Source organism: Trachurus japonicus, chromosome 3 (genome assembly GCF_045865225.1).
Source record: "Trachurus japonicus isolate A0001 chromosome 3, Traja_1.0".
In the NCBI taxonomy this organism is placed as follows: Eukaryota; Metazoa; Chordata; class Actinopteri; order Carangiformes; family Carangidae; genus Trachurus; species Trachurus japonicus.
The window spans coordinates 32,860,859-32,885,136 of NC_140909.1; the positions used below are offsets into that span (position 1 = coordinate 32,860,859).

The 24,278-nt window shown below is 42.3% G+C and overlaps 2 protein-coding genes and 1 long non-coding RNA gene across 4 annotated transcripts in view; 2 read left to right on the plus strand and 1 right to left on the minus strand.

The window, feature by feature from the left end:
• Positions 1–1,685: 1,685 nt before the first annotated feature.
• Positions 1,686–11,163, minus strand: e2f8 (E2F transcription factor 8). Of its 2 annotated transcripts, none has more exons than XM_085771195.1 (13): positions 11,007–11,163; positions 10,100–10,360; positions 9,853–10,006; positions 8,893–9,207; positions 8,303–8,464; positions 7,865–8,002; positions 7,546–7,770; positions 7,364–7,445; positions 6,488–7,022; positions 5,547–5,813; positions 5,308–5,443; positions 4,022–4,374; positions 1,686–2,300 (listed from the first exon to the last, which is right to left on the minus strand). In XM_085771195.1, the coding sequence occupies exons 1-13, from the start codon at positions 11,079–11,081 to the stop codon at positions 2,133–2,135; spliced, it is 2,871 nt and encodes a 956-aa protein (XP_085627321.1). In that variant the 5' UTR covers positions 11,082–11,163; the 3' UTR covers positions 1,686–2,132. The 2 variants fall into 2 exon arrangements, with proteins under 2 accessions (XP_085627321.1, XP_085627330.1); XM_085771204.1 differs by lacking the exon at positions 11,007–11,163 and adding an exon at positions 10,495–10,539.
• Positions 11,164–11,219: 56 nt separating this feature from the next.
• Positions 11,220–15,060, plus strand: LOC146990247 (uncharacterized). Its single transcript, XR_015035246.1, has 3 exons — positions 11,220–11,308; positions 13,743–13,853; positions 14,928–15,060. It is a non-coding gene; the product is annotated as an uncharacterized LOC146990247 (long non-coding RNA).
• Positions 15,061–15,372: 312 nt separating this feature from the next.
• Positions 15,373–24,278, plus strand: part of nav2a (neuron navigator 2a) — a 253,595-nt gene continuing 244,689 nt past the window's right edge. The window contains exon 1 of the mRNA XM_085771114.1: positions 15,373–15,588. Within this exon, the coding sequence (XP_085627240.1) occupies positions 15,508–15,588 (81 nt within the window). The 5' untranslated portion in view covers positions 15,373–15,507. The remainder of the gene's footprint in view (positions 15,589–24,278) is intronic.

Consider the following 24,278-nt stretch of genomic DNA (forward strand, 5'->3'; position numbering starts at 1 on the left):
ACACTAAAAGGAAGGCTGTTCCAAAGCCGGGGAGCCAGAGCTGAAAACGTGCGGTCACCCTTTCTTTTCAGTTTGGTTTGAGGAACAACTAAAAGATTCTGATCAGCTGATCTATGAGAGGTTTGGCCTGTATAATACCGTATATCGCATATATGTATTCAAAGACATCATGCCATGTTCAAATAATGTCATACAGAAATTTAACTTGTGTAGTTAGATGTGAAAAACAGTCCTGGCAACAGTTGTATTTCTGATCTGTTGTAAAGGAATGAATAAAGTGAGGCAATGAGGAAATTCATCCAAATTATCAGGCAATGAAAAACGAGTTATCAAATATAAAAAGGAGATTTGTAAAAGTGTCCACAAACATATCAAGGTAACCATCTTTTCTACTCAGCTCATTAGAAGTAAGCTGTCCAACCTAAATGTGTCTCTTAAGGCTTCTTTTGTATGTCATGTGCATAGGTGTTTTTTTGTTTTTCGGTGTTCGTTTACTACCAGGTGAACATTTTACTGTTTTCCTCATTTTCATATTTTACCTGCTGTTTGGCACCTTTTAATCATTGTTACCCTGAAATCTAACATGTTTCAGGTAAGACATTCCTTTTTTTTGTGTGAATGTTTGAGTCCATAAGTTAATGAAATGTTAATTCACAGCTTCTAGTTTTTTTATGGCCTTCAGACGTGTGAAAACTCCACATCGACCCTTCCAACCAGTGTTATCAGCTTACCTCTACATGACTTGAAAGTTACTGCTTGTTACCATTGATAAAAGATACTCAAAGATCAACAGACTCCAGAGGGTTTAAGTTTATTCATTTCAAAGTGTAACTGATGCTGTGATGAGTCCTCAGAGACGTACTATACCCATGTGTGAACAGAAATGTTGAAAACTTTCTGATGAAAAGTCTGGATGTTTAGTATTATTATTTTAGAAATAATCTATAAATAAAGTATACCGTCATGAAAGTGTAAGGACCACTGATCAGATGGTGACACTGGATGAAAAGTAATTTTTATATTATCTTCTGGAGACCATGATAAATGATTATTTTTGATTAGATTTGATGATCTGCTGCAAAAAAATACAAACACTATCTCATGTCCTATTTTAAAGACTGTTAGGAATTTTCAATTTCATCAGTGTACACTAAATTGCTTTGGATTTTGGACTGAAAACAAGGAATTTGAACGTATTACTGATATGTGAGCTGTGGGAACTTGTGATGGGCTTTTTTTTCTGTCATTCTATAGACTTATAAGAATCATAAATTATCTTATTCATACATAATTAAAATAATTACTGGCTGCATCTGTACCAATTCTCAATGTGGTATAGCCAGTACTTGTGGAAATGTGTCACTGTAAACCAAAACAAAAACCCAAATCTTAGGAAAAAACATTAAAATTTATTTAGCATTTATTTTACATTTAGCAGGACAAAGGAAACCAGGTGATTTCCTTATAAATTAAACTCAACAAAATGTCTGATTAGTCTCAGAATGTATCACAAATATTCACATATTCTCAAAATTAGAAAAAAAAAAATCAATTTAAAGGGGTAACAGTTAACATGTACATATGTGCAAAAGTAACTCATTCAGCTTAGAAACAAAATGATCAATTCACAACTTTTTTCCAATCAAATCTTTGATTACAAAAAAAACACATCCATATGATCTTGGTGTGTTTTTTCTTTATAGCACTGATGTGGTGTTTACTGCCAGTAATTTGAAGAAATAACAGTGTTCACATCAACCACGGTAGCAGAAATAAAAAAGTACAAAACAAACAAAAGTAAATCTCCTCCATTAAGTTATGAAGTTTTCGCCCTGGAATAAGTTTCTACCAGCATCACAGTCAGTGTGACAGTAGTGTTCATGAGTACCTGGTAAACTTGGTTTGGAATATAATTCCACGTGTTCCCTGGGCCACAGCCAAACGCTGCATGGCAGCTATTTTTAGAGCTGTGATAAGAATGAAGGCAACAAGGTCGCTGTGAAATGTCCAGAGGTAATGAATACTGTGAAATGCAAAAGAAAATTTAAAAAAATCAACCAACCCACCCACCCAACACACAAATGCAACACTCATACACACACATAATGACCACAGACATTAGAGGGTTTCCTTCAGGAGTCCTCAGTGGTGACGTCCAGCTTTCTCTGAGGGATGTAAACGGTTTTGGTGGCTTGATGCCCACTGGTGGTTACTACGGTAGCCAGAGGAGAGAGGGGGACTGGTGTGTGGAAGAAGCTGTGCGGAGGTAGCCCGGTCCCTTTGGGGGTGGTCATCAGAGGCTGGACAACAGACAAAAAGTTCAGTTAGTGAGACTGCTGATACTCCACACACACACACACACACACACACACACACACACACACACACACACACACACACACACACACACACACACACACACACACACACACACACACACACACACACACACACACACACACACACACACACACACACACACAGCAGTCTGTCCTACTACCGTCCAGCAGCAATGTTCCTGTCACTGTGGATAATCTACAAACGTAAATGTGAACAGTTTTCATTGGAACGACACAGCTCTCATGAAAACTGCTGACAGTGAGCTCTGAGGCAGAAAACCCCAAACTCCTGCACTTACAGTGAAAACCATGTGGCTCTTGTAAAAACACAAGGTGAAAATGTCACTTTGTTCAAATCAATGTCTTATTGTGCATTAATGACTAAAAGATCTCACTTGTTGAAAAAGATAAATCAGATAGATCAGTTATTACATTAAAACAGGTGACTGGTCAACTTAACAAAGAGTTGATACTATCAACTTGCTGTTTAATGAACTGCATTAAAGCCACTCTGTGTAACTTCATGTCTATTAATAAAAATCGATTCATTCAAAAGTTTGTGTTTCATTAATTAGTAATTACACCCATCAACAAACTGAAGTGTTCTGGTAAGCTTTGAATTTACCATTCATATATACACAGAGCTGCTGAGCTCCATGCTGTGCCGCCATCTTTTACCTTTAGTGGCAGCGTGACCATAGGTTACCACGGAGACACCGACTCACAGAGAGAGACACCACAGCGGTCGGCTCTGGGAGTAATAATCGAGGTGCCGTCTATTTGAAAACCATCACTGTGGTGCAGTGTGAAAAAGAATGGAGGGTCGCACTAATGCTGCATTCACATGGAACCAGGCAGACGGCAAACCGTACATCAGAAAGAAGGCCGGTCAAACATGGGCGAGGTAAACAATATGACATCATCATAACAACATATTGTCACGTGCGTATCGTTTTGCCTCGTGCCATGCCGACGGACCACTTGTTTGTTTATCTGGTTACGTGCAGCTGTCATCCATCTGCCCAATTCCACGTGAATGCAGCATAAAGAATGCTATTCAGTTGGAACCTCACCGTTAGATGGGAGAAATTTTTACACAGTATGCCTTTAAAGTAAAACATTTTTGTGTCATACTTTCATCAAGTTATGGATCTAAAAAAAACAACACAAAAAAACTTTAAAGGTCATAGCTACAACTTTTTCATCAAAAGGATACATTTTTCAAAAATAATGCATCCACAGAATGTCTAGAGGGGTGCAGAATAAAAGTATTAATTTTACTGAATTAAAAAAAAAAAAGTATATAAATAATTGTTTAATAAATTTTGGCGGGTCCAAAATAAATAAATATTTACATCTGGTTACGTTGGCAACGTCGGCATGGAATGATCTCTGTGGCAACAGCATTATAATGTTGATGTCATGTGTCTTCTGCTGTCACTGGCAACCAGTAAAACGGAAGGTTGGAGCGAGAGCAGGCAGTGTGAGTTCTACAGCTACTGGCCAGAAGGAATTAAACTTGTAGCTATCACCTTTAAGTCTGAGTAACAACACTAACCTCATTGCAAATACTTCAATGCCACAGCCTTTATCACTGTTGTCAAAGGTTAAATACTGTAGCACAGAACGCAATCTGTAACATCAGTCAGAAAATGTTGTGGAAGATGTGTGTGTATTTGTACCTGTTGTACACTGATCAGGGCCAGTGGTTGTGCAGATACAGTCTGCTGCACGGGGACAGGGGACACGGGCTTGATGAACACCATGCCTCTCTGCGACAGAGCCAGGGGTCCGGCCAGCGGGCTGGGCAGGGTGTTGGCGCGCTCTGGTGTCTGCGGGGCAGCGAAGGCGTTTCCTGGGCTGGAGCCTGAGATCAGACCCAGGTTCTGCAGGGTGAAGTTGAGGATGGCAGGACTGGGGCTGTGGAGGTGGTGGGGCTGCTGGGGGGCGCACGGAGAGTCAGCCATACCGGCGGCCGGTCTGTGGCGACGGAGGCTGGTGGGTGTGATCTCCAGGGCTGAGACAGGTCTGGAGCCTGTGGGGGAAAGTTAATAAAGTCAATCACGTGTTCTTACTTTGATCTGCAGCTGGCCCATTACATTAAATTCCTTTTTTCTTTGAACAAACCAAAAATAAATTGAAGAGAATCATATTTCTCTGAGCTTATAATATTAGTGCTTTTTTTTTCTTTCTTCCTTTCTCATTAATTTCTTTTCTTTTTTTTTCATTTTAAAAAGGAAAAAAGACAACAATCAGGTGGCAGTACATAAACAACATAAAAACCCATCAACATTTTATTATTAGTGGTGGCGGAGATGCTGGGCGAGCTGACCTGCGTTTCCTTACTTTCGGTTTCGTGGCGAGTCATGAGAATAACGCAGCCGAATCGCCGTTTATGGTCGGAACTACGACGGTATGTGATCGTCTTTGAACCTCTGACTTTAATTATTGATGAATGAAAACATGAGTCCGTCTTGCGCCGGTCAAAGAATTTTACGGTGCGCGCGGAGGCTCATAAATGTAGTGTGAAAATGCTTCGCTTTTCTAAAACTCCTCGTTGTCCCTTTAATTGTTTAAACATTCTGTGGTTCCTGGTTAGGACTTGCTTTTCTGATTTGTACATCTGTAAATTCAAACTCTTTGGGGTCTATACTTCAAATAAACATTTTATCTCATTTGATATTATGTTTTATTTCAAGCTAAAACATATTTTTCAGTTGAATATTTGCATTTTCTTTATTTCTTAAAAAGGCCTGGGCAATGAGGCAAAGAGTGATATACAGATGAGTACTGAAAGTAATCTTAAATTGTTTATTTATGTGTCACACTTGTGTGGCGGGTAATACCAACAGGAAGGACTGTCTAATGTTTGTATTTGTCAGTATGTGTCTTGTAATCCCATATGGGATGGGACACAGTGGTGGCATGACATGAAAATTAAAATAAAATAAAAAATAAAAATATTCACCTGCAGTTGGTGTTTGGTAGATGTTGTAAGTGGGAGTTTGTGCCCTGTTGCCTTCTCCCCCTGCAGCTTGAGCTTCCTTGTAGCTGATGAGGGACTGCTGGGAGATGGGGATCAGGTATCCGGCCGGTACTAAAGTCTGAACGGGCAGAGAGATAACGGTCACACACACATCTCAAAAAAAAACAACAACTCCCAAAACAAACAATGTTGAAGAGCAGCATGCATGTTTGTGCGTTTACCTCAGTGTGGAGCTGTCCGGGTGTCAGGGGTATGGCTCTGACTGGCGTTAATCCTGCCTCGCTGTCCGAGTTGACCATCTTGTCCTCTTTGTCCAGGAAGGTCTCCACGCTCTGCTCTAGCGTCTGATTGGCCACGGCACCGCCGGGGGTGTTGACGAACTCCGGGTCCAGGTGGAGGGCGCGGGGCGAGGGTCGGCTGGAGAGCTGATTGCCGCGTCGGGCCTTCAAACGGGCCTGAAGGATCTCACACAGCTTTGGAGACGTGTCCTACAGAGACGGTGAGAGACACTGAAGGTCAGGGACAAGTATAAAAAGATTTATCAATGATTAAAAAGTTGAGGTGGGATTAGCTTCCTGCTTCTGGATTCAATCCATATCAAACCACTTTTAACTAATCAATTTCTTCTGCTTTACTTTGTGCAGCCTCAGCAAACAGCTGCCAGTGTAATTTAGCTTTACTTTTCTTTGCCCTTTTCTACTTTAACTCCTCTCTATACCTCCTTAACCTTGCGAAATGCTTACACATAGGGTTTTACTCTCTGATTTGCACACATGTTTTGACACCTCCCTGAATTCTTATTGCGCTGTGTACTGCTTTTAGAGCCAACAAAGTAAGCAGCTTTGTAAATTAATGGCAACTGCAGCAAAACTTGAGGTTGTATTGTGCTGTGGTCTGTTTATTGCGCCTCTGGGTGTTGAAGATTCTTTTATTCTTTTCATTTTTCAGCATCAATGGAAAATTGTGGCTCTGGACAAAACATGTTTTTTTTAAAATTATTTCTAAGTGACAAAAACACTTGTGGGTGTTATGCTGAATTTTCTGAAAGTGATTTTTCAATTCCCTGCCACAGTAAACAGCTTGAAGAACAACTTTCCTTTATTCAGTCAAAACACTGTGAAAAGGCTGAAATAGTACTTTACTACTATTAGAAAAAAATTACCTTAAAGTTGGGGTCAGCCCTCTTGGTTTTCGAGGGGCTGCTCTCTGAGGCTGAATCTGAACACGGCCGTTTGAGCGTCATGGGGCTGTCGTCCGTCGCCCTGGAGACGGCCGGCTGGCTCTTGGACGCAGACTGACCCGTCGGACTCTGGCCGGTCTTATCCTCAAAGGTCATGGAGCGCACGGCCAGGCTGGTCGGCTGCGGCTTGGCCAGAGGGTTGGGCCTGAGGGAAGTTGGGTGCAAGTACACGGCGTAGGGGCCGCCTCCCTGGTGCGGGGGCAACAGGACAGGGATCAGGGGTGAACACTGTGCAGGGAAATAAGCGATGGAGCCTGCGGGCGGAGCTGCCAGTGGAGTGTGTGGGGTGAGGTGCACAGTAGTGTTGACTCCAGGCTCCTGGGTTGGAGTTTGTAACCGTGCCTGAGGCGGCTCCATCACATTAGAGGAAACTGGCTCTTTCTTCACAGCAGCTGGGTCTGATTCAGCAGCAGCAGCAACAGCAGCAGCAGCAGGTTTGGGATGTTTAGCTCCAGTCCTGCAACAAAAGCAAAACTCTTTTTTAACACAAAAATGTATTGAAAGGACTAGAAACTGTGGCACAGTGTACAAACAAAGATCAATTAACTTAAAAAAAAAAAGCTCTTCTGTTGAACAGGAATGGCACAGAGAATAACTCATAATGCATAATAACCAAACAAAGTTAACGCAGATTGCAGTGATAAATCTGAACATCAACATTATCAATTTCCATCCCAAATAAAAAAAATGCATGAGACTTTTTTATTAAGTTGAACCACCTCACATAAGAACACCACACCAGGTTTGAGTTTCTAAAAGTTCAAACAGCTCAGGCTGAATGATGAGAACCACACTTACACAGACTCCTGGTCGAGCTTGATCTTACAAATGGCAGCGAGCTGGGCCATTTTGTTTGGGAAGTCTGTGTTTGATGATTCACCTGAGATGAAAGAGAAAAAAAAAAGGGATTGAACATATGAGTCATCACACCACAATTACTGAGCTTGTGTGGTTTTGAAGAAAACATGTTGTGTACTCACCGAGGACAGCCTTCACAGGACTGCTGGGAGCAGAGTTGATCTTGCGCCTGTCGTCCTGAATGCTCTTTGCCAGCTTTATGAGGGAGGGGTGCCGGGTGAAGCCGCGTTTGGCGCCCGGTGATGAAAAGAGGTTTTTGGCACAGTTGTCTAAAGACCCACGTGACTCCAGCACAGCCTTCTTCTTCTTGGATGCACACTCTGAAGTGGGTTTCTCCAACTCTGAAACTACAGTTTAACGTTTTAGTGCATGAAACTAAGAGCTCGTTTGTTTAAGAGAACAACAATAACAAAAACTAAACAGAATAAAGTCCGGGAATACCTTTGATTGGTGGGAATTCCTCAAGGCCGACCCACTCAAAGGCCGGTTTTCTCCCCCTCTCCTCGGTCACGTGGACTTTCTCGATGAGCTTCAGGCTCCTCAGTACATTAGCGATATCGTACAGCCGGCGTACTTTGGCTATAAACACACAGGCAAACAGCAAGATTATCCAATGCCAACAGACAAATGCAGAACTAGTTATGATATATAATTTAAATAATATTGGGGTATTTATATTCACTGCATGTGATGCCTTTACCATAGATCTTTCCTTAGTTGGTGACTGACTAACTATCCTTAAATGAGTATTGAAAGCATTACTATACACATACATGTTATAACACTTTAATTATGTGATACTGGTATTTTAAATAAATACCTTTACAATGTAGAAAGTTGGGGAGACACATTAGTTTACATAGTTGACCCAGTACTCACTCTTGAACTTGTTCTTGTCTTGATCTGCACCCTGGTCCTCCCCGATCAAGATCTTGGCAGCCACGTCCAGACTGACCACACGAGGATTAGACACCAGGAAGAGCATGACGAACTTCTGGCTCATCACCCGCAAAGATTTGTCCTTTCGACTGTTGACAGAAGCTGGGGAGGACACACAATGAGTCAAGAAGTGGAAGTTAGGTATTTTTATGAATGGCAGCCTGAAATACCATATTTTTGTACTTTTGTCCAGGCCCTAATTTCCAGACTTCTCTGTAAAATAATTCAAATAATTTGTGACATCTGAGTCATTAGATGTGTATCATGTTAATAAATGATGCAGTTAATCGTTTATTCTGAATTTGTATGCCATTATGCCACCAAATAATTTCCAGGAGATTGTAGCTAATAGCACATACAAAATAATTTACCCAAATGACTTCAGATAAGACCAAACCCAGATAAGTTTTAAGATAAAATATATTTCCATACAATAGCTTCTCTTTTCCAGACTGTTCCAGATCTGGAAATTTATAAAATCAAATTCCACTTGCGTAGGAGCCCTGTTAGTCCTCTCTCCAGCTTCTCACCTGCTTTGAACTCTACTCCTGGAAGCTCCACGAAGAAGAGTTCCTTCTGCCCCTGCTCTCCGTTCTCCAGCTCCACCACCTCCTCGTTCTCCTTCTCCTCTCCGTCAAAGTCAAACTCCCTGTCCTGGAGACGCTGCCGGATCTGCTGCATCTGCTGACCGTACCGGTGCTCCTCGCCCACCTGCTTCAGAATGGCCAGAGTCTGAGCCAGTTTGGAGCGGCCGTGCCACGCGTAGCGGTTCTTGGCCGAGCGGCTGACCATGTGCAGGCTCTCCAGCACGTTCATGATGTCGTAGATGCGCCGGCGCTCCACGTCTGTGAGGGCGTAAGGAAAACTCATTGGAACAACTTAATGCATAAGCCTGTGTCATCAGTAATGAAGGAAACTACAGAAGGTTGTCTGGAATAAATATGTTAATTCAAGATCAACATCACACTCATTTGTGTTTGTGGAAAAAACACATCGCAACATCTGGGCACCGGACAAGAGGCCTCCAGTACATGTCACAACATAGTAATCTGATGATATAACCTACATGATTTCCTATTTGACTGTATTTTCCACAGATACAGTTATATGTAAGTCATTGTTTATTGATCAAGTAAAAATACCAAACATTTTCTAGTTCAAAAGTTTTAGTAATGTTAGTATTTGCTTGACTCTATCTGCACTTACGGAAACGTAGTTTATAGATTAAAAAGTAATGATAGCAGTCTGACATTGACTGTGACGTTGAGCAGCTAAAACAGATCAGTGAGTAGCTAAATGTGTGTTTTGTTTATTGTTATATGTGGGTTATGTATTCATAATGTGTGTATGTATATACTGGATGTTGTATCTTGAGGATGTTTGTTTGTACGGGTTGGTGAAAACAAGTTTCCTGCCAAGGACAAATGAAGCTGAATCTGAATCTGATATTGGATGAAGGGACAGCAAATAGTGATATATAGAGGACTTACTGAGCTCAGTGGCCACATCATCCAGGCAGATATCATTGTTGAGGGCGGGGTCTGGATAATCTGGGTAGCGGGCAAGGAACTTGTGACAGAGCAAACCCAGACTCTTTTCTTTCCTGCTGATCATTTTCTCAGACTCCTCTCCATTCTCTGTGTCCTACAGAAAGGTAACGGAGAGCAGCAGGTAAGAGCAATGTTCCCTTGAACACCTTAAACTATCAGGGAAAAAAACATTTATTTGTTCAAATACCTGTGTAGAGTCAAGACCTTCCCGTCCGTCGTTGTCCATGCACAGCTCCTTCTCTCGGTTCCTGATGTCAGGACTAGCAGCACTGATGAGCATTTTAAGGTTGGAGGTAGGTGTCCAGGGATCAACAGATCCTGCTTCCCTTCCCTTTTTAGGCGTGGTGAGGGGACCCATGGCAGTCTGGTTCTCCGCTGACAGAGCACTTGAGTCAAACAGTTTCATTGGAGTATTTACAGGAAGCAGTGGCGCTACAAAGCCATCATTCTAGTCAGGAAAAGGAGAGAGAGAGAGAGAAAAAAAAATTACTTTCAAGCCCACTCCATTTTAACAAAGGTATTTCACATAGAAAACAACACGTTATGTGCAAAAAAAATGTGTATTTCTCTGTACTTACTGACCTTTGAATGAGATTTCTGGGACAGGTTTTGAGATTCAAGCTTTGTACTTGTACTTGACATTTTGCAACTTAGCATATCGCCTAATTAATGATGCAGTGGATCAGCTCATTTTAGCTATTCATTAACACTTTGATATTCAGCTAAGGGATTGCATTTCTGCTCAGAAAATCGTGGACAACTTTATTTTCTTCTGACACTTGAGTAATATCTACCATCTCATGGCCCTGATTTTGAACAGGGGCTCTGCCACTAGTTTATCGATAACATATTAGTTTTATCAAATCGGAAAAAAGTTTACTCTCGAACATTTGCAATCAAACTAATTTTATTTAATCGGATCAAGGCACAAAATAGCTACAAACTCTTAAGCAAATATTTGTGCCACGTAGCTAATACACGTTAGAAATACTAGAATGAAAATATCACTGCAGTTAATTTGGCGCCATTAATAAAATCAGCGATCTTATGTTACAAAATACGAATACATGGATTATATTTTATGAGCGCCTTACCGCTTTTTGAGCGCAATACCTCTGTGGACTACCGGCATTTACACATCTGCGAGACAACAATGAGTACAAAAACATGCTGATAGTTAAATTAAAATAACCCCTATCCTTGTCGGATGTTAATATTAATCAAAAATCTGTTTAAATCTAATCAAAATAGCAGCTCGGTATTGGCGGTAACTGACGTACGTTCCATCGAATCCTGAGAGCCCAACGGACGCAGCGGTGCCGCCCTTTTCGTGTAAAGTAGCCAATGGGAGCGCGGCGCGAGCCGTCGTACAGGAAGTGGAGGATGTCCCGCGCAGGTAAACTGTTTTTGAAATCCTTGGCGCGGAACCAGGGCACGGTAACAGCGGCGGCCCGTTTCACACTGATAAGAAGAACAGTGGCTCGAATTCTGGATATCCACTAACGTTACATTGACACGGTTGCTGTGTGTTTAAAGGGGGATGTGTTTTTACCGCGGGTAACGGTTGAACGTTTGGCGTCTCGTAGCCACAGCGACAAGCGCCCTCCGTCTGATAAGGTTTAGGAGTTAACGTTACTGTTAACTCGCTTAACGAAACACGAGAAAAACCGGACAATCCAGAAATGTTTCACACACTAGCCACTTCACTTGAAAGCTTTAGAGCAGCGATAAGCACTGTAACTTAGCTGAGGTTAGACGCCTGTGAATCCGTTTACAAAAGGGGGGAGCGGTAACACACACCGATACTACAGCTCTGGCTGAAGGAAACGCTTTGATTTTCGTCCTTGTGTGCCTAAATAAAAGCCACAAACATGCACAGACTTACCCAGATCCACGGAATAACAGTTAAGCCTGGTTCACGGGCGTGTTCCCATATCCTTGGTAATGTGTTGAGGGGGGTTGCAGCCTCTGTGTGTGTTTTTTCTTTTCTTTTTTTAACACCAGAGCACAAGTTTCTGCGTACAAAACGGCGACAGAAACGTAAAAGTCCAAAGTGAAACAAAACAAAATGTTCCCGGGTGTTGTATTAGTTTCCCCCCTCGCTGCTTGGTAAACACTGACCTCCGCCTTGGTCAACTTTACTACAGTGAGGAGAAGTTTGCCCAGCGGAGTGGTGACCAGCAGCCTTGGGCCCGCCCCGTCTGAGCATTCACGTCAGCACCGCACCAACCACCAACCCAGCACTTCCTCCATGTCGGGAGGTAGGCGGGCCCATAGTATTATGTAAGTTCATTATTTCACATGAAAGATAAATCCACAGCCCTTCATGTCTGTCAATCAAAAGTAGTTATCATCCATTCAAAAAGCCCTATGCTCTATTCATATGTCAGTGAGTTTTCAGACTTCCCCTGCTATTCAACAGCCAGGTAAACTGGTGCAACACATAATAAAAAGGTTATAACTTCCCTGATTAGACTCACTTGGCCTATGTATGCAACCTAGACTAGAGTATAGGCTACATTTTGAATAGTCTTTTGACTAGATTATATTTGTGGGCAATCAGAATCACTAACATTAAACATTTTGTTTAACAAGCAGTATTTGTTTCAACTACACTTGATTTAAAAACGATTGTATCTAAAGTGTATCATTAGAGGCACGTTTTAAAACACTTTATTTTTATTGACTTGATTGATTTATTGATTAATCAATAAAAGGAAAATAAAAATGCCAGAAAGGGAAGAATTGCTTTAAATGATACAGTCTCTATAATATAAGTAGTAGCCTATAATCCTTTACTGGTACCAACCATGGGCAATCTCAGAGTACAACATAGGAGCTAAAGTTATCTTTGATATGTCTCTATTTCGACGCTAGATGGCAGTAGAGGTTGCGTTACTGAGAGTCGCCATGGAAACCGACGGGCGCCTTCAAGGATGTTGGGATGGTTGGGAGAGAAGAGCGGAGCTTGAAGCATCCAGTGACGTAATGCGATGGGGGCCCTGATGCTGCCTTCAAGTACTCCTCGGAAAATAAGCTCCTTATTTCGAAAGGGTAAATGGAGTAGTTGATAGGGTTTTTAACGATTTTGAAATGACAGAAAACAGTGGGGAAAAAAGCATAATTCCCCGTAGCATAACAAGGGCCTATAAATAACGTCCCTTACAAATCAAAACCTACAATATTTCTGCATTAACCCATACATTCATTAGAAACATCATTGGATGCTTTTTTTTTTTTTTTTAATAAAATTTGAGTAGCCTAATAGTGAAACTATCCATCACTATTTTTCATAACTAGCTATCACTGTCTGACATATGGGAGATGCAGTCACTGTCATAAAAACAGAGAAATAAAATATGAGTAAAACAATTATCAGTCACCAATACAACAATTTTGGGGGATAATATAGGCTATTGCTTAATTGAATTTTACAAGATAAAGGAATGTGTTGTTGGTTTAACAAGACGGAGAGCTCCGCCCTATATCCTTCAGTTGATGGGAGTTACTGGGGAAATGTCAGATCTGTCACGCATTTTCCCTCAGTTAACTTTAGTAATAACTAGGCCGTTTTAAAAGGACGAAACGTGGTTGCTTTCCCTTCCCTCTCGGGAAATAATAGCCTACTTAGGTTACATCAAACTTTATTATGTTGCAAAAGAAGGTTATAAAGTGTTTTATAAAGGTCGATGCAAAAGCGGGAACTTTAAGCTTAAGTCTTAAAAATGTGTTAAAACGGGTAGCCTATTGTAATTTGTGCTGCGAATGAATTGTGAAGTGACTATGCCAGTGTTGTTGACCATCACTCTCCCCCGCGACATTTCCCACAGCACGTGAACGCAGCAGCTGGCTGCTCCGCTCGCAGCCAGTGGAACGGACAGTGCAGCGCACGAGGCAGGGACCATCTCCACCGGGAAGGAAAGAAGCCGAGAAGTGCAGGGGTGAGCATCATTTCTTCATATAGAAACTCTTCCTAACGTCGATTCCTCTTCGTAGTTCATTAATTGTTGGTTAATTCATGCATTTACGAACAGTTTCCAGAAACCTCGGAACAGCCGGTGTGTCAGGCAGCCTCGGCTCGCAGATCCTCCTGCAGGGATGCTGCAGTAGCTCAAACCTTCGGCAAGCAATTTGTTCCACATTGTAACTCTTGAGTCAATGTGTCTGCTGTCACACGGAGGCTGCAAAGTCGTGTTTGCGATAACTTGAGGGACCTGTATAGCCCGGTAGCAAGTTTGTGACCATGCAAAAGTTTGCTTGTCATGATTTAAGAAGTGTTTCTTTCTTGGGGACTGCATAAAACAGACACCTGCAGCAGTTGGCCGATGCTTGGTTGACCAAACTATGTCCTATCTGCTATAGATATAGCTGGCGCATCATAGCATTTGAAGCAAACGTCTTCGGATTGTCTATATTTTCCTTTAGCAGACTTGAATTCTTCCTGCAAGCAAGTTTTCTCTGTAAAATCTGCTCCATCCGTTTCCCCTGTGCCATGCAGTTCAGTTGTTGCTCACAAAATATTCCAAACACATCAGCCGGGTTTGCCCCTTTTATTATAATGAGTGTGTTCACTGTGTTATTTGTTTTTAGTCGGTCTCACACACTCCATTATGCTGCTGTAAATAGTAACACAAAGTGGGCATTAGTCCTGGGTGGAAAATAATTCCAAATTTGCACTGTCGCAGTAGCACTGTCAACTGTCTACAAACCAGAAATCAGCTCAGCTGTGTGAATTACTGAACCTTTTTCAAGTAATGGGAAAGTGAGTGGGATGTAATGAAGCTGAGGCTGAATGCTGCAGACAGGTATGAGAGCATATAAAGCATTTAAAGATGGACTAGTTGGATATTGGATATATTGACAAATAATAAAAAATGTTGCAGTCAATTCAAGTCAAGAAGACCTCTGAAATACTTCTAGTATGCTATCAGATGTGTTTTATCCCATTTATATACAGTATACAATGGACTTTGCTATCCTGTTGAATTTAACTCTGATCTCTTCTTCACTGTCAGGATACCAGATGTGACCTAGGCTGTGAATGACACCAGCTTTTACACATCTTCTTTTGCTGGAAGGTTTTTTTTGGTTTTTCTTTTTTTTTTTTTTTACTAGTGGATGTTCCCTGAACTCATTTTGATACAAAAAACGGAAACCTGCTCACATTTTATGGGCAGTGGGAGACGGACTGATTCACATATTGAGGATCACCTCTTCCTTTAGGATTTGATGATGTTTTTGGGAGAGAGGACCATTCTGGTTATCTCCGGTTCTTACCCTCTGTCCTGATGCTCACCTCAGGCCACCCCCTCTTCACCAGGAACTGCACAGGAAAACCATCAAGCATCAATATGACTGAGACGCGGCCTGCGGCTGAGGTTGGATCCCCCCTGAAGTTGGGCACCGTCTTTTTCTTCATGAAGCAAAGTTGATGGACAGACGGCTTTTCCTTTTTTTGGATAGACCCTTCATGCACAACAACAAGGAACCAAGTGGGAAGGGGACTGAAATACTATAAGCAGGTATTTCCCTTAATTCCCGTTAAGGATATTTAGCCGTGGAAGAGCCTGAGGACTCACTCACACTTATGGGAAGATGGAGAAAGGAGCAGAGGCTAGTCCACAACAGCATGCGAGGAGGAAGGCTGTGCTGCACTGCTTGGAGGACCAGAAAAGGGTGAGTTAATGGCTGCTCCTCGTTTTATCCTGCAGCTCTACCTGTCTGCTCTGTGAAGTGTGACACTCTGAGAGTACCCCAAGGCTGAGTGGGTACTTTTGAGTGTAGTGTGCACAGGCAACCTTTGAAGATAGATTTTGAGTGTTGATGGTTGAATCAGGATAAGCTGATGATTCATAGGTGGTCAACACACAAAACAAAACTGTTGCTACCTAAATGAACATCACTATGAAACCTGCAAGTCTTTGCATTTAATGTTTTGATTCAAAGTTGTCACCAAGAAAAATCCAAGACAGCTTGTCTTGAAGAAAAGAAAACGCCTGTATTCTGACCTAATCTGACCTTTATCACCTTTACAAAGTGTCAAAGGAAGCTTAATGTGATTGATTTAACGCCAAACAGTGAGTGAAAGCATCAAGGCGTCTGTTATGTCTTCTTTGATGCTTTGTGGTTGTGTAGAATTACTTCAGTAGTCCGCACTAAGATTGATGGAGCACTTGATACCGCAACTCATTTTCCCCGTTTCAGCTTCGCTCTGCATTTTCCACATGATGTTGATGTAGCGCTGTTGTTATATGCAAACCTCATATAGCTCTGGCTCTCTGGGCTTTCGTGGCTCGACTGCAGATGAAGGATTTAGGATGTAGGATGAAGACAACTAACAGCTGTTGAGGTGTATGAACCTTTTAATGTGGTGGTGGTCACTGGTTGACTGAATTTCTCCTCCTTTGCTGCAGTGAAGACTGAATCAACCCAGTTACAGGTTTAGTGCTGCAACTATGGCTCTGTTTACTATGTGTTTACAGCTAAGGTGGCAAAACGGGGGCATCCCCAAATCCTCTGGGTGGGTGACCTCATCTGAGTTTCCAACACGTGGGGCCCAGGAGTAGACTGTAGGCTGAAGTCTGTTTCAGATGGTGTGGACTGGAGGCTTGCTGGACTTCAGTCCCTCTGCCAGAGGTGTGCCAGGGATTAAACGTAATAAGAGGGTTTATTCCTTTTCCTCATCTCTGTCCCGTCCTCCCTGGCCCTCCCCCTGTAAATTATTGATTTGATCAGGTGTGTTAAATTAGTCACATGGGATTATGTAGAACATGAATATTAATTGATGCGACCAAAGCCCCAGCTGCTGTTTTTCCAATTTTCCAGACTGCCGATCCTTTCCCAGGGAGCTAACTTCGGCATCTTTGTCTTGTGTGTGGATGCACCTGTATTTACAAAATCCCATCCAAACTTTTTTTTGTTCATTGGGCTCTGATACCATTCTTATCGTGAGTGTTCGCTCTTTGTACTATATGAGCAGTGACATGTCTAGATTTCATCAGAATCCTCACCTGCCGATGCACATGTGGTGGCATCATCAGGCCAGAGATCAGACGAGGCCCGGTGCTCTCCAGGGAAGAGAGGCTGCGCTAGACTTAGCCAATACATACCTCCATTCTTAATGGACATCAGCCGACTTAAATAAATTGAAAGCACTGAGGTAGGAACGTGGACACCCGGACAGTCATTGTTGGAGAATTACCCCAGGCTCCCATGCAGTAAGATTCAATGTCCCCCGACAATTACCTAGGCTGTGTGAGTTCACGATCCTATATGAGATACTCGCCCCAGCAGGAGGTAATTGGATTTTGTTCTCTCTGTAGATTTAGTCCCTCAATTGTCCCTTGCTCCATATATTAATGTTCATTGAGTAGCAATCATGGACCTACATGGGAAAGCAGAGAGGGATGTATTGTATTTTGGTGAATTGGGGCTCTGTGTTTGATGGAGCAGAACTGCAGACTATCAGAAACCCGCCTATTTGTAGTCAGTCAGTATCCTTGGACTACAGGATTCCAGGAGATTTGATCCTTGATGTTATGTATTGAAAAGCTGCAGACAGAGAAGGATTAAGGATCTATACCATGTCTGTTTTATCTGCCTTTCAGCATTGTCCTGAACTGCTTTAACTGTAAAGTGAAATGTTGGCAAAGGTTGTTTTTTTTGCTTAAGTTCTGTTGGAAAGATGGGTGTTATATGGTACATTACCCCTCAAGAACTGAATAGAAAATACTATAGAAATCATTTAAAACAAGGGAAGGGTTAAAGTGCTGCGTGAATATTTCAAGGCATCAGAAGTCTTTTGTTTTTGACCCAATATTACTTATTTCCCGAAAACATATACAAAATCATTATTTCTCGAAAAAGAGGTCACTTTGAGTTACCAAAAAGTTGTTTTTTGTCTAACAGCGGCAGCATGTGCTACATATTTATCATTTTTGATTTATGCGTTGTGTCTCCCCTACCACACATTTGTGAGAGCCAGCGTGAAATTAGGTTCAGAAAGATTTAAATACCTGTGAACTCCAGGTCTACACAGACGTGCTTCATTTATTGGAGCACAGTCAAAGAAAAGGAGCTCTGAGCCGATCTTTGATTAACAATGTCTGCACAGCATATGGGATATCCCCACCTCCCATGCAGCCTGGCTCTCGATGGAGTGCTACCGAGACACTGAATTACATGTTATTCAACTGCTCTTTGATTTATATGGAAACAGTCCAGTTCTACAGCACTAATGTTGAACACAGTTAAAGTACAGACTCTGTTAACAGATCTGTGCTTTTCTGTTGTAAGGCTGTCCACGTGTTTGGCGGGAAAACAGTGCTCACAATATGATCATTATGCACAGCCAGGGTTCATTATGCTGAGAAAGTACAAGGTCTTCAAGCAGACCATCAGGAGAACAGAACACTAATCAAAAAAATGCACACGATTTCAGCACCAACATGATTTAAAAAAAAAAATAAAGACAGAGTCTCCACTTGTGCCTGATACAGATGACGAAGGACATTCAGAAGGTGACAGAGAACATCCTCTAATGGAATCCATTATTGATTCAACTCAATGAAGATGAAAAGCAATGTGACACTAATTGCTCAATCAGAGCTATTGGAAATTATGTATTTATTTTCTCCGGTCTAGTTTCTGACTGCTCATTAAGAAGCGTTTGATACGGTTGGGTGGGGTTCTGTAGGATAATGAGGTGTTTACGGTGGATGTGTGTGTCGCTGACTGCCCTGCCGCAGTCACTCTGTTACACTCTCATAATTAGTTAAGAGACACGGACGAGTGGGAAATCCTACATGGCTTTGTTTATTTCCTTCACAAGATGGACTTAATCCTGAACCTCAGGTTACACACTCAGCGGGAGAGGGCTAGTTAGTAAGCTTCAGTGGTTCTTTCCACAGCTGCCAGATTTAGAGAGTGATCCAGCGGTGTGAGACTTGATGATGAGACACTGGCTTTTGGGCCTGGTCGATAACATTATAGCAATGTGCTCCAGTAACAGACACTTCATCAATAACAAAAAGAAAAGTATTTAAGGCAAAGTCGTCATTAAAATAGAGTCCTACTGGCCTATCAGTATTTAAAGGGATAGCTCAACATTTTGGCAAAGTGGCCCATTGCCATAATCCCTATAGTTTTAGGAGTAGGTTTGTTACCTTTAATTGTCGGTGCAAGCTATTTTTAGAGTGATGGATCCGCACCGCAAGCTGCTCAGAGCTACGCTACGGAGGCTCATGATATTTCTTGGTTTCCCTCATCAAACTCATCAAATACACAATCGAACAACTCCAAAATGCTCTGGTGGACAAGTTGTGACCTGCACATTCACCAAGCTATGAGATAATAACGGAACGTTATGAGACGGATTTGTTTAGGAGGTAAATGCAGAGACTGCTTGCTGAAAAACTGCCCCCGACAGGAACGAGCATCAGCGGTTTTGCATGAATTTACCTCGAAAACGACTCTGTCTCGTAACGCTCCATTATTATCTCATAGCGTGGTGAATGTGCAGGTCACAACTTATCCACGAGAGCGTTTGGAATTGTTGTATTTGATGAGTTTGATGAGGGAAACCAAGAAATCCCATTAGCCTCTGTAGCATAGCTTTTAGGAGCTCACGGCTCTGCTCCACCATTCTAAAAACAGCTTGCAATGACAATTAAAGGTAACGAACCTACTCCTAAAACTATGCGGATTATGGCAATGGGCCAATTTGCCAAAATGTTGAACTATCTCTTTAAACTGAAACAAATGGCATTACAATTATAGATTTAATATGTTATGAGCCTATAGTAACAATGATTTTCCTGTACCTGCATGCTGATACTCACCCCATCCATCCATACATCCATCCATATATCCTTCTAGCATGTCCTGCAGCTGCCCTGGGCTGTCCTCCTGGATCAGCATACTTCCACAGGGAGGCATCATGGAGGCAGCCTGTCCACATGCTGAACCACCTTACCTGGGCTCTTCCTCTTCAGGGTTTCATTATTTTTCTTCTTACCTCTTCCACTTCTCTGAGCCCCTCACCATGCTCCTGAGGCTGAGCCCAGCAGCACTGAAACTCATTCCATTTTTTTTTTTAATTCACAATCTTTGGTTTGTGCCACACAGAGACATGCTGCTTGTGCTTGTTAAGATAATCCAGGCAATAGAAAATACCTTGTTTTTTTAGTTCTCTCTCGACAGTATTTCCTCCTACAATGGACATTTAGCCAGACATATGGGCAAGGTCACAGTGGCCGTACCCTCCCTCAGCTGCCAACCTGTTCATTATGACTGCAACATCTGTGCTACCCACCACTCAGATTACTGCAGTCCGTGCCCTGGTGCATTATTATTCTCTTAAACAAGCGTACAAACTGTGAAGGCCATATCTGTCTGCAGTGTACAGTGCAGAACAACCTCTCTTTTGTCTGATATGAAAATACATAGCTGTTGAAAATCGACATACAGTAATAATGAATTCCATTGGGTTAGTACAGGTTACATTTCAATGAAGGACCCATCTAGCGAGTACTCGGCCCGCATCATGTCTCCACTGCTACATTGGCCTGTTGCCTAGATATAGAGAGCTGGAGACTGGAGGGGTGACGATTTGTCATTGACAGGGTTTGATTGATTGTGTGCGCCAGCAGCCCTGCACTGCTGGTATCTGAAACTAATTGAATGTAATATCAGGGAGATAGGATAGTGTGATGACAAATGAGCAACCTTGTGAGATTATTTAGAGCCCATTGTAGACATTATCCCTCTTTAACAGTTGCTCTTCTCCAGCCAGTCTGCCTGGATAGCTCAGATGGATGATTTCTATCTTCAGAGATTGCAGTGGTCACCGCTCATTATTTTATGTACGACAACGTGAACCATTTTCTCTTTAAGGTGTTTTTTTTTTTCAGCATCAGGAGAAGGTTCTGGCATTTGGTGATAGTGAAAATCTTAATGTCACGAACACTGTTCTGCCAGCACAGAAGAAGGCTCTTTTAAGCACGGGTTAAGCTTTTCTTGCAAACCAAGCAGCTGCATTGGAGAGATGGGGGGATTTATTTTGGTGAAGGACTGTGTTTGCTCAGTCATGCAGCACTGACGAGCGCTGGGGCTCAGGGGTTTGGACTGGGGAAGGGGAGGGGAGGGTCAGAGGGTGGAGGTGGGACCAGGAGCTCTGAGGCTGGGGGGTGGGGAGGATGCTGCACTCAGGATGCTGCTTGGACCTCAAGAGCCATCTGGCCGTCACCCTCTCCCCCACACCCTGAGGGGGGGGGGTGAAGGACAGGTGGCAGGGGCTGGTGGGATGGCCTGGACTTCAGCTACGGGGCAACACGATTGGCTAGCTGGGCCCCCTAATACACTGACCCATCACATACCAAATGCCTGCTCAGCTTCCTGTCAGGAAGGACATCCATGATGACCCTGGAAAGACATCTTCAATCTTTATGATATGGTCAAGTACAGGCCAACTACACAATCGTGCATGTGCTGTGTGATTCGTCACATTTGTAGCCCCTTTCACTTATAGAACTGTAAGATATGATTATTAGATGTTTTCCTCATCAACTTCATATGATAATCCTCTTCACCTATAGTGGCAGTATCAAAATGTGACAGCAGTTGTACTGAAACATCAATATATGAAAATGTACAGAGATAAGACAAGATTTGTGTGTTTGTCGTCATACAACAAAATCAAAGATGAAATAACTGATTGGAATGTAAAAATATACATAAAAGCTGCATGTTTTCCCCCAAACAAAATATTTAATTCAGTTTAAGACGATATTTCTGCCCGAAGCCGTCATTAATTTGCTGGATAAAAAGACAAAGATGGGTGGGAAAAAAGTACAATTTACAGATGAATTTGAACTGTACAAATCAACAGTATGTGCACATTTTCAGTAGAGGTCAGTTTTGGTCACCTTCTGTGTGTGTATGTGTATGGCCGGAGAAACGGTGTGGACAGTAACACACTCAGCAGGGTGTGTGATGGTCCGGCTGTTCTGACTCACACAACATTGTAATCCCTGTCTGGGGGTCAGTGGGTAGGATCTGGTTCAGTCTGGTTCAGAGGAGGTGCTCGGCCGACGAACAGGTGCTTCAGCTCGCTCCTGCGGCGATGGGATTTCCTCTGTGCTCCGGTCATTGTATCCATATAAATACGTTGCGCACACACACGTTGGGAGCAAGACATTTTTTTAACGATTTGAGCAGGTGGCTGTGAATTGGGAACAGTCTTTATAAATTAAGGACTCTTTTGTCTTTCATTTCATTGATTAATGAGGTTATAATTAAAGCTGAGACTGAGCGTTCGTCGTATCTGGGGAGAGCTTATTCTAAAGCCGCCTACCCCCCTATCAGACTTAAATGCTGCTGCCACTTTCACTGTTTAATTATTTTTCCTCTTAGAACAGTGATGTTGATGAGTTTTTGCCAGTGGTTGTATTTTATATTATTAGGTATGCAATATTTATCTCCACCTCCAAGCTCATGAAAAAATAAAATACAATCCATGTGCAGCACCTGTTAGGAGAGCTCCAGGCTCAGATTGTAGATGTGACTGGAATAGATAGAAACAGGAAGGTGAAATTCTAGATTAAAAACAGCAAAGGGAACTCCTCCTGTCGTTTGCTGCTGCTCGAGTGTGAACGCCTGCAACATCACAGAGCCGCCACATCAGCATGTGTGATATTGGAGGTGGCTTTTTGTTTGCATCATTGGCTTAATGTGCGTCCACTTTTGCTTTTGTGCTAGAAAGACAGGCTTTGTTGTCTTGTGTCTGCAGTGTGTGTGTGTGTGTGTGTGTGTGTGTGTGTGTGTGTGTGTGTGTGTGTGTGTGTGTGTGTAAAAAAGAGAGGGATCGAGCAGTGTTAAGAGCAGTTGTCCCAGCTTCTCCACATTATGTTTTCACCAATCCCTATGCCCTCTCATCTTGATCCTGGGAAATACCATTGGAATTCAATTTTACACACCAGGAATTTTCCAAGTGATAAGGAGGGATGAGGGTTTCTCATCTATAGCTCCGAGTGTAGAGCTGAAGGTTCCCGTCTTCACGTTCCTCCAACCAATCCCGTCTCCCCGCATATACACACACACTCTACAGCCTCTTAACCTGAGCCCTACCTCCATCACTGAGCCCGTGGTGTAAATCTGCCACATTTGGAAGAGAAGGGGGGGTTAAGAGGAAGGGAAGGTGGACAAAGTTTCTCTCCATCAGCTGCCATTATTACAAGAAATAGGAATTTCTAGCAAGTGTTGTTCGGCTCGCCTCTGGGCCCTCAGGAAATACAATTGCCATTGAGATGATGAACAATGGTACCAAGGGAACACCAGGCCTTGAAATTCCTTCAAAGCCCGTTTTTCCATAAGTAAAATTATATTTCTGTCCTCATCGTTGCTGTAGATTTCATAGATTTTTTTCGTCCATTATCACAGCACAATAGGGCCAAAGCCATGCTGTAAAGTGCTGTATACCACATGCAGGTTCAGAGATAACAATGTATAAGTGTAGAGTGAATACATCTTAATGAAATCCAAGTTCATCCATCGCGGTGCCTTTGTTGGCGTTTAGTGTCCGTGAGATAATTTATCTGCAATCCTGTGTAGGGATTACACCTTGACACGTCTTTTATCTCTCTGAATAAATAATCCCATTTTATTCATAGATTCTCCGTGTTTAATCTGCTAAACCTGAAGTGATGAATCAGACAATGATTTCCTGTCTTCCAGTACCTTCCCCCAGTCTCCCTCCACCTTCCCAGACACCGCTGTTGCTTTCCCCTGCATCTTAATGCCCTATCCGGTCGTTGCGCTGCGAGGGAGTCGATGCCGCGTTGAATCTGAAGGATGAATAACTTCTACAGCTCCGAGAGGTGGGAAGCAAGCAGCTAATTACACCTGCTTGTTTCTGTTCTCGCAGAACATTGCTTGATGCCTGCATGGATGTGTTTTCTAACTTGTTTTTTTTAAAGCACTTGTGTTGCATGTTGAGAAACAACCTCTGTATATTGATCACTAGATAGGATTAATTAAGAAAAAAGCTTAATAATTAGATAATAATTATCAATAATTTCATAATTGGAGATATAAATCTAATCTCACTGAGTACATTCTTGCAATAGGCACAACTCACAAGCTAATTAAAACTGACCGAGAAGCAAGTGTAGGCTACACTTTATTTTTATTCATACAGATTTATGTTATGTTATGTTTATTTATTTGATATGGACATCACAAATAAATTGAGGCTGTTCCAGTGGACAGAACAGATGCTTTGCTTGGGTGTGTTTAGCACATGTGCTAATTTTCAACACCAGTCCATAGGCGGCTAATCTAAAAATACAGAACATATTATCAACAGTATA

Excerpts from the sequence above, each read along its gene's own strand:
- e2f8 (XM_085771195.1), bottom strand. The coding sequence starts at position 11,081 with ATGTTTTTGTACTCATTGTTGTCTCGCAGATGTGTAAATGCCGGTAGT. Across the intron at positions 8,465-8,892 it reads AGGAGTAGAGTTCAAAGCAG|CTTCTGTCAACAGTCGAAAG; the intron begins GTGAGAAGCTGG and ends TGTCCTCCCCAG. Across the intron at positions 5,444-5,546 it reads CCGGACAGCTCCACACTGAG|ACTTTAGTACCGGCCGGATA; the intron begins GTAAACGCACAA and ends CTGCCCGTTCAG.